Genomic DNA, 16,301 nt, shown 5'->3' on the forward strand with positions numbered 1-16,301 from the left:
ATCTTAGTTCCTGCCTTCTAATTGGAAGAGGAGGAATGCCGGCTTCAACATTTAGGCTGTCTACGGGTGATGTTTTATACGCACCTGTGCAGATGCGTATAGCCATGTTTTGGATATCTGGTTTTTCTAAGGTGGTTTTACAGGCGGCCCCATAGATTTGGCATCCATAATCTATTTTGCTTAGGCACAAAGCTTGGTATATTCGTAACAGAGTTGTTCTGTCAGCTCCCCAGTTGAAATGTGAAACTACTTTTAAAATGTTGAAGCATTGTTTCACGTTATGTATTATTTCATTAATGTGTGTATTTAAGTTTAGTTTTTTGTCAAGGCTTAGTCCCAGGTACTTGATCTGATCCTCATATGGAAGAAAAGAGTCTTCCAGCATTAGGGTTGGGATTTCTTCTCTTATCTTTCTTCAGCAGAAGCGGACTGCTTTAGTTTTCTCCGGGGAGAATTTAAAGCCTCTTTTTTCCGCCCATGCAGTGGTAGAGTTAATTGCAGTCTGTATTTTCTGGCTTGCCTCCAGTGCTGATGGTCTGCTACAGATTACAACAATGTCGTCTGCATATGCCAAGCTATGCACTTCGATTGGTACATTGATGGCTATGTTGAACAGTGTTGGGCTGAGGACACTTCCTTGTGGTATGCCTTCCTCCTGGGTGTAAGGCGAAGAGAGAGATGAACCTACTCTTACATACATACATACATATACCAAGGCTTTTTCCCCCTTCCAAGGGAGGTAGCCAAAAAGGGAAAGGCATAAAAACACTCCCACCCATTTCATCCCTAAATACACTCCACACCCCTCCCACCCTTCCTCTCATCTGAGCACCTCCTGGATGACGGGTCATCCCTGCACCCTGCCCACCGCCCTGGGTCAGAAGCAGTGTCGCAAGACACAGTACATCCACAGCAAGGCCGCTTCATTTAATCGGCGACCCCCCCTCTCCGTCCCCCTTTGCATATAAGGAGAGGACGGGGAGAAATCCCTTCGGGCTGCGTCAAAAAATTACTCACACATACTACCCCACCCCCCCACCCCCCCGCCCATTCCTCCTCATGCAGTCACAACATCATCCATATACAACCATTCTCCACTCACCTCTGTCTTCCGTCCTCTCCCTTCCTTCCTCAACAGACATTCCCCTCTTCCCCAAAGCCCCCTTCACCCCATCCATCCACCTCATCCTAGGACGTCCCCTCATGTTCACTCCCTCCACATCTGCCTTCCATACCTCTTTTACTAGTCTTTCTTCACTCATTCTTTCCATGTGTCCAAACCATCCTAATATTCTTTCATCAACCCTATCTCCCAAATCCTTTTTCACCCCTGTTCTCCTCCTCACTTCCTCTCAACCTACTCTTACTTTAAGGATACGATCAGTAAGAAAATCTTTAATTGCAAAGAACATATTTCCTCCTACACCCCAGGGAGGGAATGAAGGATAGAGTAGAACTAGGAGTGGAGGAGGAATGGGGATGGTTCAAGGAGGGAGTCACAAGGTGTACAAAGATGATGTGTGGAACAAAGAGGATGGGAGGAAATAATAGGAAGAGTAGTAAGTGGTGGGATGAGGAAGCAAATAAGGTTATAGAAGAGAAGAAGCAAGCTTTCACAGATTGGTTACAAAATAGGATAAGAGAATAAGGGGAACAAAGAGAAGTAAAGCATAAGATAAAGGAGGCAAAGAGGAGAGCAGATGTTAAATGGGGTAAGAGTATGATAGAAAATTTTAAAAAGATGTTTTGGAAAGAAATCAAGTAGAGAAGAAAAGGTAAAAGACGCAGATGGAGAGATGATATTGGAAGAGAAGGCAAAAAGAGGAAGATGAGCAGAGTATTTTAGGGAGCTGCTAAATGTGAAGAAGGATAAGGAGGGACAGGCAGTTGCAGTGGGAAACACTGAGAAAATGACAGTGATGAGTGAGGAAATTGGAAGAGAAATGAAGACAGATTAGGTGAAGGCTGTTGTGAAGATGATGAGATCAGGTAAGGTATCTGGGTTGGACGGTTGTCATGCAGGATGTCTATATCTATCTATCTATCTATCTATATATATATATATATATATATATATATATATAAATGAGGTAAGGTACAGTGATGGTGGACTGGCTGGTGAGATTAAGGTTTGTTTAAGAGTGGGTAGACTACCGGAGGACTGGAAGAGTGCCTGTATATTTCCACTTCACAAGGGAAAAGGGGACAAGTGTGAGTGTAGTAGTTTCAGAGGGATCAGTTTGTTAAGTGTAGTTGGGAAGGCTTATGGGAGGGTTTTGATTGAGAGGATTAGAAGAGGACAGAGGGAGTAATTGGTGAGGAACAGTGTGGGTTAAAGACAGGTAGGGGTTGTGTGGATCAGATATTTGTGGTAAGACATGTGAGAAAGCTTTAGGAAAAGGTAAGGATGTTTTTTGGGGCTTTTATGGATTTGGAGAAGCCTTATGACAGGGTAGAAGGAAGGCACTGTGGGAGGTATTGCAGATATATAAGATAGGAGGAAAGCTTTTAAGAGCTGTCAAGAGTTTTACGAGAGTAGTAAGGCTTGTGTTAGAATCAGAAATGGAAAAAGTGAGTGGTTTAAGGTAAAGGTGGGACTTCGTCAGGGATGTGTTATGTCACCCTGGCTGTTTAATTTATACATGGATGGGGTGGTGCGAGAGGTAAATGCATGGGTAGTGTGTCGGGAACTGGAGATGGTTAAAGAAAATTGAGAAAAGTGGGAGATAAACCATTTGTTGTTTGCTGATGACACTGCGCTTGTAGCAGGATCAGAGGAGGGATTGAGGAAGTTTGTGATAGAGTTTGGGAAGGTGTGCAAAAGAAGGATGTTGAAGATAAATATGAGTAAAAGGTGATGAGATGTACAAGGGGAGAAAGTGGCAGCAGACTGGAGGAAGTAGACAGTTTTAGATACTTAGATGTGAATGTGGTAGGAAAGGGAGAAGCGGAGGTAGAATGTAGATTGAGAGAAGCATGTAAATGCCTTAGGGAATTCAAAAGTATAATGAGAAATAGACATTTGGGAATGGATGCTAAGAGGAGATTGTATGAAGGAGCGATTGTGCCGACAACACTGTATAGGGCAGAAACATGGAACATAAGAGGAGGAATTTGAATGTGTTTGAGATGAGGTGCCTGGGAAGTATGATAGGGTGGATAGAGTGAGAAATGAGGAGGTGAGGAGGAGAATGGAGGTGGTAAGGGACTTGGAAGACAGGGTTGATGAAAGAGTATTGGGATGGTTTGGACATATGGAAAAAATGAGTGAAGAAAGATTAATGAAAGATGTGAAAGGCAGAGGTGGAAGGAGTGAACATGAGGGGGCGACTTAGGATGAGATGGATGGATGGGGTAAAGGGGGCACTGGGAAAGAGGGGAATGTCTGTTGGGGAAGGATGGTAGAGGACAGAAGATAGGGGTGAATGGAGAATGGTTGTGTATGGATGATGCTGTGATGCATGAGGGGGAGTGGGTAGGGGATGGGGGTAAGGGAGTATGTGTGAAAAATAAATTGACACATCCCAAAGGGATTTCTCTCAGTCTTCTCCATTTCTGCATGAGAAGACCGATTTTTTTTTTTTCCCAATTTAATGAAGAAGCCTTGCTGTGTCTTGCGATACTGCTTCTGATCCAGGGCAATGGGCGAGATGCAGGGTCATCTGACCAGTCATCCAGGAGGAGCCAAGATACGAGGGAGGGAAAAGGATGGGATCTGGGTCTCCTTCAAAGTACTCTCCTCCCCAATGTACGCACTTATCTCAAAGGTGTTTCCACTTGTTGAAACAGTCCTGGTACGCTTTTTTTGTAATGTCCTTCAGCTCCTTTGTTACATTTTCCTTATTCTCGGGAATTGTCTCAAATCTTCTTCCTTTTAAGGGTCTTTTCAATTTGGGGAACAAGAAAAAATTGCAAGGAGCAAAGTCAGGTGAGTAGGGGGGGTGGCGAAGAACAGTGATTGGGTGTTTGGCCAAAAACTCACGAGTTCCAAGGGCTGAATGGGCTGAAGTGTTGTTGTGATGGAAAACCAGTCACCACTCCTCCACATTTCTGGCCTTTTGCGACAGATAGCATCCCTCAGACGTTTTAGAGCTTCAGTGTAGTAAGTCTGGTTCACTGTGGAGCCTTCGGAGAGGTACTCGTGGTGAACAAAACCCTTAGCATTGAAGGAAACTGTCTGCATCACCCTGACCATGGACTGAACTTGGCAAGCTTTTTTGGGTCTGGGGGAGGTTTCATTCATCCACTGGGACAATTGGACCTTCATTTCAATGTCAAAACAATAAACCCACATTTCATCACCTGTTATGATCCTGGACAAAAAGTTTTCATCATGTTCTGAACAATCAAGCAGTTCCTGACAAACCTGGATGCGATGTGTTTTTTGTTCATCTGTTATATCAGGTGTGGCACAAATTTTGCAGCAACGCGGTGCAGCTTCAATCTTTTTGTCAAAATCTCGTAACAAGATCCAACTGGTATCCCACACTCTTCAGCAAGCTCCCTGACAGTCAGACGTCAATTTGCCCGCGCCAGGGTGTTGATTTTGTCGACGTGTGGGTCGTCCGTTGACATGGAAGGACGTCCAGGACGCTCATCACCTTCAGTGGACTGTCAACCATCTTTAAAACACTCATGCTACTTGAAACATGCTGTACACTTCATAGCAACATCACTGTAAGCCATGTTAAGCATAGCAAAAGTTTCAGACACAAATTTTCCAAGTTTAACACAAAATTTCACAGCAAGTCGTTGCGCCTACACATCATTCTGAAATCCACCAAACAAAAAAATCGCAATTCACTAAAAATCACGTAGCTAATACACAAATAAAGACATCTGCAATCGGGAAATGACGTCGTAATCAGCTGATCTGTGCGAACCTAACACCAAGCGGATTCCCCTGGAACCAACTGGAGCCACGCAATTCAAACAGTCCGCGTATTTTTTTTTAACAGACCTCAAATACATGGATGGGGTGGTGTGAGAGTTAATGGGCTGGGGATTGGAGATGGTTAAAGAAAATGGAGAAAATGGGAGATAAACCAGTTGCTTGCTGACCGCACTGCACTTGTGGCAGGATCAGAGGTGGGATTAAGGAAGTTAGTGATGAAGTTTGGGAAGTTGTGCAAAAGAAGGATGTTGAAGATACATACATACATACATATACCAAGGCTTTTTCCCCTTTACAAGGGAGGTAGCCAAAAAGGAAAAGGCATAAAATCATTCCCACCCATTCCATCCCTGAATACACTCCACACCCCTCCACCCTCCCTCCCATCTTAGCACCTCCTAGATGGGAATGTAATTTATTAGAATTATTTTTTCCCAACCAATTTTTTATGCAACTTTTAATTATTTGCTTGTACTCGTAAATGCACGCTGATTGTGTATTCACCTCAGATCTGCTGCAGCCTCTTTTCGAGACAGCCAGACACCACCCTACGGTGGTCTGTGTCTGTGCGTGTGTGTTTGTGTGTGTATAGTATATGAGAGAGAGAGAGAGAGAGAGATGAAAAGCGAAACAGAAGTAGAATAGAAACAGAAATAGGAATAAAGAAAATAAACATACACACACACAGAGATACACACACACACACACACACAGATACACACACACACACACACAGACACACAGATACACACACACTTGTCCTCCAGCCTCTTAAGTAAACTGTATGGGAAAAGATTAAAAGCACTGGGTCTACCAACTTTGAAAGATCAAAGAGAAAGAGACGATATGATCACAGTATTCAGGTCACCAAAAGGAATAGATTATATTGACAGAAGAAATTTCTTGATTAAAGATAAGGGGTTTTAAGTGGTCATGAGAACCAATTAAAGAAGACTACAAGTCTAAAGAACGTGAAGAGAAACCGTTTTCCATATAGATACATGGATACTTGGAATATTAATAACCATAGAAAATATGATGAAGCCAGTTCACAGAATATGGGGGTCACTAAACTACAACTACAAAATAAATATAATCAATATGCTGACGCAGGCATCTCGTATATCCATTTGCGCCTCATGATGCCTACATAGGCGTAATTGTACAGAAGGGGTTAAGGACAACAAATCATTCAATCAATTGTTGCCTCAAGTTTCAATCAATCTTTAGCCCTTGGTCTCTCTTGCACAAGACCTGTGGCCTTTAAGTAAATGGCAACAACTTCTGCATGGGACCATAAGTCACTCAAGGAAGATTTGGTGTTGTTGTCTAGAGACTGTTACTGTGCAGCACTTTAGTAAAAGTTTCACTAAGGGGAAAACAGCAGTTGCTGGCAATAGTTCTTGGGACCTCGTAGATCTACAAAATTGTAAATGAACTAACCAGTTTTGAGGGACATGAGGACAGGCCCTTTGGTACTCCCTGCAAACCACTCCTCTGCTGTCAGGGCTGCTGTAGGTGAGGCAGTGTCTGGGTAGAGATCTGGTTGGAATTGGTCACTCTGTTATGGGAAGATAGCCATGCCAATTAGTACAATGCTTTCCCTCTAAAGTTTTCTAATGATAAGCACAGTGCAATGTGAGCATATTCAAGATAAGGGGATTGAAATGTATGTGTTTCCAGAATGGATCAAGTGAGAAATTTGAAAGCAAGGCAAGACACATGTTGGAAGAAAGCTGTTTGATAAAGTAGACCCATATGTTGATTAGAGGCTTCCAGGAGATTATCTACCCTTACCATAATGTGCCATCATCATGGGACTTTTATCAGGTAATACATACATATACTAAAGGTTTTTTCCTCCTTATAAGGGAGGTAGCCAAAAAGAAAAAGGCATAGAGACCACTCCCACCCATTCCATCCCAATCACACTCCACTCCCCTACACCCTCTTCCCTTCCTCTTATCTTGGCACCTCCTGGATGACTGGTCATCCCTGCATATTATCCACTGCCCTGGGTCAGAAGCAGTGTCCTAAGACACAGCACATCCACAGCAAGGCCCCTTCATTAAATTGGCAACCTCACCTCTCTGTCCCCTCATGCAGAACAGGAGAAAACTGGGAGAAATCCCTTTGGGCTGCGTCAAATTTTTCTCACACATACTCCCTCACCTCCCATCCCCCACCCATTCAACCTCATGCATCACATCATCATCCATATACAACCATTGTCCATTCACCCGTCTTCTGTCCTCTCCAGTCTTTCCTCAACAGACATTCCCCTCTTCCCCAAAGCCCCTTTTACCCCATCCATCCATCTCATCCTAGGTCGCCCCCTCATGTTCACTCCTTTCACACCTCTTTTACTAGTCTTTCCATGTGTCCAAACCATCCTAATACTCTTTCATCAACCCTATCTCCCAACTCCCTTTCCACCCCCGTTCTCCTCCTCACCTCCTCATTTCACACACTATCCAGCCTAGTAACCTCTATCATACTTCTCAGACACCTCATCTCAAACACATTCAAACTCCTCTCTTATGTTCCATGTGTTTGCCCCATACAGTGCTGTTGGCACAATCACTCCTTCATACAATCTCCTCTTAGCATCCATTCCCAAATGTCTATTTTTCATTACACTTTTTGATCCACCAAGGCATTTACTTGCTTCTCTCAATCAATATTCTACCTCCGTCTCCATTCCTCCCTTTCCTGTCACATTCACACCCAAGTATCTAAACCTATCCACTTCCTCCAGTCTCTCTCCCTCAATACTCACTTCCAGTATGCTGCCCCTTTCACCCCCTGTACATCTCATCACCTTACTTTTATTCACATTTATCTTCAACTTCCTTCTTTCACACACACACCCAAACTCTATCATTAACTTCCTCAATCCTTGCTCTGATCCTGCTACAAGCGCAGTGTCGTCTGCAAACAACAGCTGGCTTATCTCCCACTTTTCTCCATTTTCTTTAACCATCTCCAATCCCTGACCCACCACCCTTGCATTTACCTCTTGCACCACCCCATCCATGTACAAATTGAACAGCCAGGGTGACATAACAAATCCCTGATTAAGTCCCATCTTTACCTTAAACCACTCACTCTCTCTATTTCTAATCCTGACACATGCTCTACTACTCTCGTAAAAACTCTTAACAGGTCCTAAAAGCTTTCCTCCTATCCTGTATATCTGCAATACCTCCTACAGTGCCTTCCTGTCTACCCTGTCATAAGCCTTTTCCAGATCCATAAATGCCCCAAAACATCCTTACCTTTTCTTATAGCTTTCTCACATATCTCTTACCACAAAATCTGATCTATGCATCCCCTACCTGTCCTAAACCCACACTGTTCCTCACCAATTACTCCCTCTGTTCCTCTTAATCCTCTCAATCAAGACCCTCCCATAAGCCTTCCCAACTACACTTAAACTAATCCCTCTGAAACTACTACACTCACACTTGTCCCCCTTTCCCTGGTAAAATGGAACTATACAGGCACTCCTCCAGTCCTCCAGCACTCTACCCTCTCTTAAACAATCATTAAATAACCTCATCAACCAGTTCACCATGACTGTACCTCCTTTTTTCAGACATTCTGCATGACATCCATCCAGACCAGGTGCCTTACCTGCTCTCATCATCTTAACTGCCTTCACTTCATCCTTCCTTATTTCTCCTCCATTTTCTTCATTCATCATGGTCATACATACAAACATATACCAACGGCTTTTTCCCCGTTACACGGGGGGTAGCCAAAAAGAAAAAGGCATAGAAACCACTCCCACCCATTCCATTCCCTACATATTCGACTTCCCTTCACCATTCTCCTTCCCTCTTATCTTGGCACCTCCTGGATGATGGGTCATCCCTTAATCCTGTTCACTGCCCTGGGTCAGAAGCAGTGTTGCAAAACACAGCACATCCACAGCAAGGCCGTTTCATAAATTCAGCGACCCCCCCTCTCCATCCCCTCATGCAGAAAATGAGAAGACGGGGAGAAATCCCTTTGGGCTGCGTCAAATTTTTTCTCATACATACTTCCTCACCCCCCATCCCCCACCCACTCTCCCTCATACATCACAGCATCATCCATACACAAACCTTCTCCATTCACCCCTATCTTCTGTCCTCTCCTGTCCTTCCTCAACAGACGTTCCCCTCTTTTGTAATTCCCCTTTCACCCCATCCATCCATCTCATCCTAGGATGCCCCCTCATATTCACTCCTTCCACCTCTGCCTTCCACACCTCTTACTAATCTTTTTTCACTTATTCTTTCCATGTGTCCAAACCATCCTAATACTCTTTCATCAACACTATCTCCTAGCTCCCTTTCCACCCCTGTTCTCCTCCTCACCTCCTTTTTTCTCACTCTATCTATCCTAGTATCCCCTATCATACTTCTCAGACATTTCATCTCAAACACATCATGGTCATAGAAAAGACAAAAGGATTATTAAAAAGGTTGAATGGTATTAAAGGACTGATTACCATAAAGTCACTCACACATTACCTCACCATTAGTTTCCCTGGTGAGAGTCAATATCAACAGGCACCACTTAGCTTTTCCTGCACAGAGGAGAGCTTAATCCAACCCCCCCCCCCCATCACACACACAAACCAACCCCCAATGCAGTGTCTTCTGCATGGTAAGTGCATTTGGGACAATTTCCTTTTGTGGTCAAGCCCATTCAGTATTGTTTTGAAGCTGAATGATGGCCAAAATGCAGTTATAGTGTGGATCTTGCTGGTCATGGGAGGGATTTCTAATTAGGGCTCGTGTATGAGGGACTGGTAGAGTATGGAGTTTGGTGATTACTCTTGAAGTAATCCAAGCCACTGTTCAACTGTTTAAATCAACCTAACTACAGCATACCATTTACATAAGCCCCAATACAGTATGCAAAACTAGCTCATAATGAGCCACTCAACTGGTTTCAAAATATCACTCAACACAAAAACATAATGCACAAGATAATTTATGCTTTATGTTATTTGAAGATTTCAGAGCTCTTACCTTTCTTGGAACAATCATTGAGACAGGTTCACAGATGGCCCTTGTGGCGTGGAGCTTGTAGAATCTAAACACTTCACATTTGGACACCTGGCAGCCTCTCTTAGGCATCACTCCTAAACCTCTCTGAAGGGAAGAAGTGATTTATGTGAGCACTATACCATTTCCAATGTAGAATGAACAGCATGAAAAGGAAGGACAAGAAAACAGAATGTAATCATCATAAGAGTAAGGATAAAGGATAAAGGAAAGAAAAGGTCACTAAGCCACATAAAGGTTGGTGTCCACTCCAACAACCCATCTCTAACTCAATTCTCAGTTCCTATTCAGGGTACGGGGTCTAAGTAATCTAAAAGTCAACAAGTCTTGACTTTCCTGATTGGCCATCGCCAAGCCACCCAATTGGGCTCAGATATAGAGAGATAATAAGAGATTGAAAGAGAAAAAGAGATGGAGGAAGGGGGAGAGATGGAGGAAGGAGGGAAGGGGTGAGAAGGAAGTAACAGTTGTTCATGTACTCCATAACCTAGCGTAAAATAAAATCTAATGTGCATGCAAATACATTCACATGGAGACAATACACTAACATTTAGAATACAATGACTAAAACATGAAACATAACAGAAGTGTTACACCACATCACTACATATTTCTCAAATTGTAAACCCCTAACCCTCTCCTTCATTTTCCTTGTATTGTGGTACTGAATGCAGTTATACATTTCAAATACGATCAATATTTCAAGATCCTCAAGGCCCCTCTTTGGGTCAGGGGACCAGTCACACAGCATTCTTAATGCTTACTGATATCTTCCCCCACAAGGAAATTTTGAGCCAGTTTTTAATTTCTATTATCTCTCATTTCTGTTATTTCTAAATCTCTCCTGTGTCATTCTAAGGACATCAAGTCTTCTTTTCTATATACTCATGTGGCAAGAGGATAAGAATGTTGCCATCAAGTACTCATACAAGTCATAAAAAGGTGACTAGATGAAGTGAAGGAAATGGGGGTCCATTTTTCTGTATTTTTCTCCTGTAGCAAATCAAAGTAGCATTGGACTTGGCCAGTCCCTTGTAGGGGGAAAAAGCCCTTCACACACACATGCCCTTTGTGTACACATGAAAAAACTTTAATACAATTCATATCAAAGATTTCTGCAGCATGGTAAATCAAGACATGTCACCATATTCTAGCAAACAATCATAATTAATCAGGAATCAAAGTAGTTTACCTGTGGTTCTCCAGTGATGTACTGATTTAGGAAAAAACAGTATGGACCCGATTCTGTGATTTCATAATATCTTATGTTACCATCACCCTGTAAAAAATAAACAAGGTAATAAATAACAAACATGAACACCTAATGCTTGTACCACCATGTACAAACAACCCATATTGGATAAACTCATCTGTAACAAAGGTCCTAATAAAATTGTTACATAAAACAATCAAACTGTTGCCCTAGATATATCTTGCAGGAGACCCATAGTTTTCATGTGAAACCAAATTACTTGAAGAGGAAAAAATAATTCATATTTAGTACTTAAGTAACAAGCAACCATGATTCATTTGTGAAAATAATATATCTATATACCAAGGGCTTCTTCACCCTTAGGCCGGCCACACACGTACAGTTTAAACTGACAGTTACAACTGTCAGTTGAAACTGCACGTGTGTGGGTATCTCAGTATCACTGAGATACCCACACACGTACAATTTCAACTGATAGTTATAACTGAACAGTTGTAACTGTCAGTTTAAACTGCACATGTGTAGCCAGCCTTATAAGGAGGTAGTTAAGTCAAAGGCACACACCCACTTCCACCCATTCCACTCTCATACACCACCCTTGTTTCCATCTCATCTTAGTTCCTCATTGATGAAGGGTCATCCCCGTCTCCTGTCCACTACCCAGGTCAGAAGCAATGCAGCAAGCCACAACAAATCCACAGCAAGGCTGCTTCACTTAATCAGTGACCCCTTTTCTGTCCCCTCACTTTGGGCTGCATCAAAATATCCACACACAGCCACTTGCCACTCCCCCCATCCCCTCTCTTCCTTGCTCAATATAGAAAAGGGAGAAGATGGAAAGAAAATCTCTTCATGTATCATCCATACACAGCCATTCTCCATTCACCTATCCTCATCCTTCTATTGTCCTTCCAGTTTCCCCATGCAGGTCATAAAAGGCAGCTACAACAGGAGTGGTTGGGAAGTTTGGAGTGTCTGGTAAAAATCAGTGTAGAGTTGATGGTGGAGATGTGTTTAGAGAGTTGATGAGAGCAAATACAGCATTGGGAAAAAAGTCGCAGAAGTACACATGGGAGAGGGAGGTGGATGGAAGGGTGGTTGATAAGGAATTAACATTTTCAATTCAGGCCAAATATTTGTGTGCACATCAGGTTACCTGATGTACGATGATGTAACACAATACACGCATCACAAAATATGAAGTTACTGCTGTTATACTCATTCTCTTTCACCTTACATAGATAGCAAATGTGATCAAGCCTGTTTACAGAATAGAGTTCAGCAACAACTGCAAAGTAAATATAATCAGGAAATCAATACCAGCCTCCTTGTATACTCCACTTGCGGCTCATGACGCATATATAGGCATCATCATATTCAAGAGGTTAATGGACTATGTAATGTAGAAGTGAGCATTCAGGGATTGGTTGCAAAATTGGACTTGGGAAACATACATACATACTTATACATATACCAAGGCTTTTTCCCCTTTCAAGGGAGGTAGCCAAAATTTTCTGTCATACTCTTACCCTATTTCACATCTGCTCTCCACTTTGCCTCCTTTACCTTTTGCTTTACTTGTCTTTTCTTTTCTTTGTACCTCAAATATGACTCCCTGGGAAACATACAAGAGGTAAAACACAGGATAAAGGAAGCCAAGAGGAGAGCAGGTAAAATGGGGGAGGAGTATGACAAAGTTCTGAAAGGTTAATGGAATGGAGATGGTAAGGGGAAGATGGGCAGATTATTTTAGGGCTGTTGAATATGGAGGATAAGATTGGTGGTATCAATGGGTGGTGCCAAGAAAATGATGGTGATGGGAGAGGAAAATGGAAAAGATGATGTACAAGGATTTTTTAAAACTGAGGGCAGTTAAGGCACGTTGGATGGGTGTCATGCACTGTTTCAAGAAGGGAGGGACAATAATAGTGAGTTGGCTAGTGAAGTTATATAATGTGTGTTTAAGGGAGGGGAGTGCCAGAGGACTGGAGGAATACATGTAAAGTTTCAATTTACAAAGGAAAAGGGGACAAATGTAATTGTAGTAGTTTTAGAGGAATCACTTTGTTCAATGTGTAGTTGAGAGGGCTTATGGGAGTTGAGAGGATTAGGAGAGGAACAAAGGTAATTGGTGAGGAGCAGTGTGGGTTTAGAAAAGGTAGAGGATACACTGATTTGATTTTTGTGGGATGGCACATTTGCGAGAAGGTTTTTGCAAAAGGTAAAGATGTTTTCTGGGCTTTATAAATTTGGAGAAGGCTTATGATAGGGTAGATAGGAAGGCACTGTGGAAGGTATTGCAATTGCAGATGTGTGGGATTGGAGGAAAGCTGTTATGGGCAGTAAAGAGTTTTTACAAGAGTAGAGCTTGTGTTAGCACTGGAAATGGAGAGAAAGTGGTTTGAGGTAAAGGTGGGGCTACATTAGACCTGTGTCATGTTGTCATGGCTATTCAATTTGTACATGGATGGGATGGTATGAGGTATATGAGAGGGTAATGGGCAAGGGATTGGAGATGGTTAGAGATAATTGAGTGAAGTGGGTGGTGAGCCAGTTGCTATTTGCAGATTACACTGGACTTGTGGTAGGGTCAAAGCACAGATTAGGGCAGTTAGTGAGTTTGGGAAGGTATGTGATTGGAGAAACTTGAAGGTAAATGTGCATGTAAAGTGATGTGATATACATGGAGACAGGATGGCAGTGAGTTGGAAGTCTCAAGGAGAGTAGTAGGCGGAAGTGGATAGTTTTAAGTAATTGGAGCGACATGAGGTAGGAAATAGATGTGTGGGTTTGGAGATAAACTGTAGATTGAAAGAAGCAACTAAATGTCTTGGGGGATTGAAAAGTGGCATAAGAAATAGGAATTTGGGAATGGATACAAAGAATATTATACGAGGTGATTGTGCCTATGACATTGACTTGGAGTCTGAGAGAGGCAGAAGTTTAAATATGTTTAAGATGAAGTGTATAAGAGGTATGGTATGGGTTACAAGGTTGGATAGAATGAGAAATGAAGTGAGGAGAGTGGGAGTGGAAAAGATGGTAGATAGGGGTGATGAAAGAGCATTGGGATGGTTTGGACACATGAAAAGAAGAGTGCAGAAAGACTAGCAAAAGAACCATGGAAGGTAGAGGAGGATGGAGTGAACTTGAGAGGACTCCCAAGGATGTGATGGATGGATTGGGTGAAAGGAGCTTTGAACAAGAGGGGAACATCTCGAGCAATTTGTTAAGATCTTCCTGCAGTATCCCAGCATCTTCCTGACCTAATATGGTACCCTATTTTTGTGTTGTCCACAAACTTACTAACATCACTAATAATCTCATTGTTAAAGTCATTTATATATTATATATATATATATATTATATATATATACAGAATAACAAGGGGCCCAAAACCAAGCCCTGGAGAACTCCACTAGTAGTACTCCCCCATTTGGATTTTACATTGTTAATGGTGACCCACTATTTTCTATTACTAATCTATGCTCTAATCTATTCAAACACTTTTCTTCCTATGCCATGGGCTTTTAATTTTATTTAGTAGTCTCTGGTAGTGCACCCTGTCAAATGCTTAGCTAAAGTCAAGATAAATAATATCTTAACTATCATTGATCTATGCCTCCATGTAGACATTAGTATAAAAGGATAAATGATGTTATACATGACCTACCTTTGGTAAACCCATGCTGAGTCATGAATCAAATGTCTCTTGATGTGAACCCTGATTCTATTAGCTTTTACTGATTTCAGCATTTGACTTACAACTGATGTTAAACTAAATGGTCTATAGTTGTGCACTGAAGATTTATCACCCTTTTTAAAAATAAGAACAATGTCTGCCTGACCCCAAGAAATAGGCATGAATCCAGTGCCTGCCAATGTTACATATTCCTATTGACTGGTTGGAGATTTCAAATTTACATTTTTAGCATTCTCGGAAAAATTTCATCCAGACCTGGGATTCTGTGGCTTTGAGTCTATCAATCTGTTCGACTACTTCCTGACTAATACTGATGGTACTTAATCTATTTCCCTTATCCCCACTAAATATCTGGTCACACTCTTTTGTAAATAGAGATATTATTCATTAAATGCCTCATTCATTTTCTCCTCTGAATCTATCAAGACATCCTCATTGGATTTAACTGGGCCTATCCTTTCCTTATTTTTAGTTCTGTAGAGATGAAAGAAAGCCTTTGGGTTTGACCCTGTTAGTTTGGCAACCTTAATTTTGTACTTACATTTCATTGTAACTGGTACTTTAGGGTCTATATGGAGCACCCTACCAACCAGAGTCACACATTATTTTGGATGTGATAGAGGAAATCTCTTCTCATAGAGAAATTAGGCTACTTTATTATACTGTGAAGGTACCTCTGTTATGCTGTCTCCCACTCTTAATACTGTCCTGTACCACTTCTCTGACTATTCATTTACTTTTTTGCTGAACCCTATGGTAGGGGAAGAAGAATACTGCCAAGTGTTCCCACTTGAGTCATAAAAGATGATAAAAAGAGGACTGGAATAGGACTAGGCATCTTATTCTCTGTAGCCCCAAAGGCGACATTCCTAAAATAAAGGCATAAGAGGGTCTGAGAGGAGTTTTCCAACCAGTGCCCTAAGGTTTGGGTCTTTTTAATGAGTGTAGATGTGGCACAGATGAGATTAAAAGGGAAGAAAGGGCAGTATGTTTGTGAGAAGAAAGATGGATGTGTTGGCTTTGAGTGAAACTAAGTTGAGAGGGAGGGGCAAGTGTGAGTTTGGGAGTGTAGTTGGGCATCAGGAGTAAAGAGAGGATGAGGGAGAGAAGGGATGGCTATAAGTGCAGAGATAGGTAAACATGTGGAATGGAAGGTTTCTTCAAGGTTAACATGGATGAAGGTGAAACTGGGAAGGGAGATGATTTTTGTAAGTGCATACGGTCCTAGTACATACATACGTATACCAAGGCTTTTTCCCCCTTACAAGGGAGGCAGCCAAAAAGAAAAAGGCATAAAAACCATTCCCACCCATTCCATCCCTAAATACACTCCACTCCCCTCCACCCTCCCTCTTATCTTGGCACCTCCTGGATGACAGGTCATCCCTGCACCTTGTCCACTACCCTCGGTCAGAGGCAGCGTCCCAAGAT

General features: G+C 42.2%; 1 protein-coding gene across 10 annotated transcripts in view; it reads right to left on the minus strand.

The window, feature by feature from the left end:
• LOC143041743 (coronin-1A-like) overlaps positions 1 to 16,301 on the minus strand; it is a 195,162-nt gene that overhangs the window by 134,298 nt on the left and 44,563 nt on the right. For all 10 annotated transcript variants that reach the window (XR_012967815.1, XM_076213760.1, XM_076213759.1 and 7 more), the window contains 3 exons: positions 11,147 to 11,233; positions 9,919 to 10,041; positions 6,338 to 6,455 (listed from right to left, as the gene is read on the minus strand). Coding sequence is in view for 9 of the 10 variants with exons in the window: in XM_076213760.1 (XP_076069875.1) it covers positions 6,338 to 6,455; positions 9,919 to 10,041; positions 11,147 to 11,233 (328 nt within the window). In the remaining variant the exon portion in view is untranslated. The remainder of the gene's footprint in view (positions 1 to 6,337; positions 6,456 to 9,918; positions 10,042 to 11,146; positions 11,234 to 16,301) is intronic.

Source organism: Oratosquilla oratoria, chromosome 32 (genome assembly GCF_046742065.1).
Source record: "Oratosquilla oratoria isolate Oo_2021 chromosome 32, ASM4674206v1, whole genome shotgun sequence".
Taxonomy (NCBI): domain Eukaryota; kingdom Metazoa; phylum Arthropoda; class Malacostraca; order Stomatopoda; family Squillidae; genus Oratosquilla; species Oratosquilla oratoria.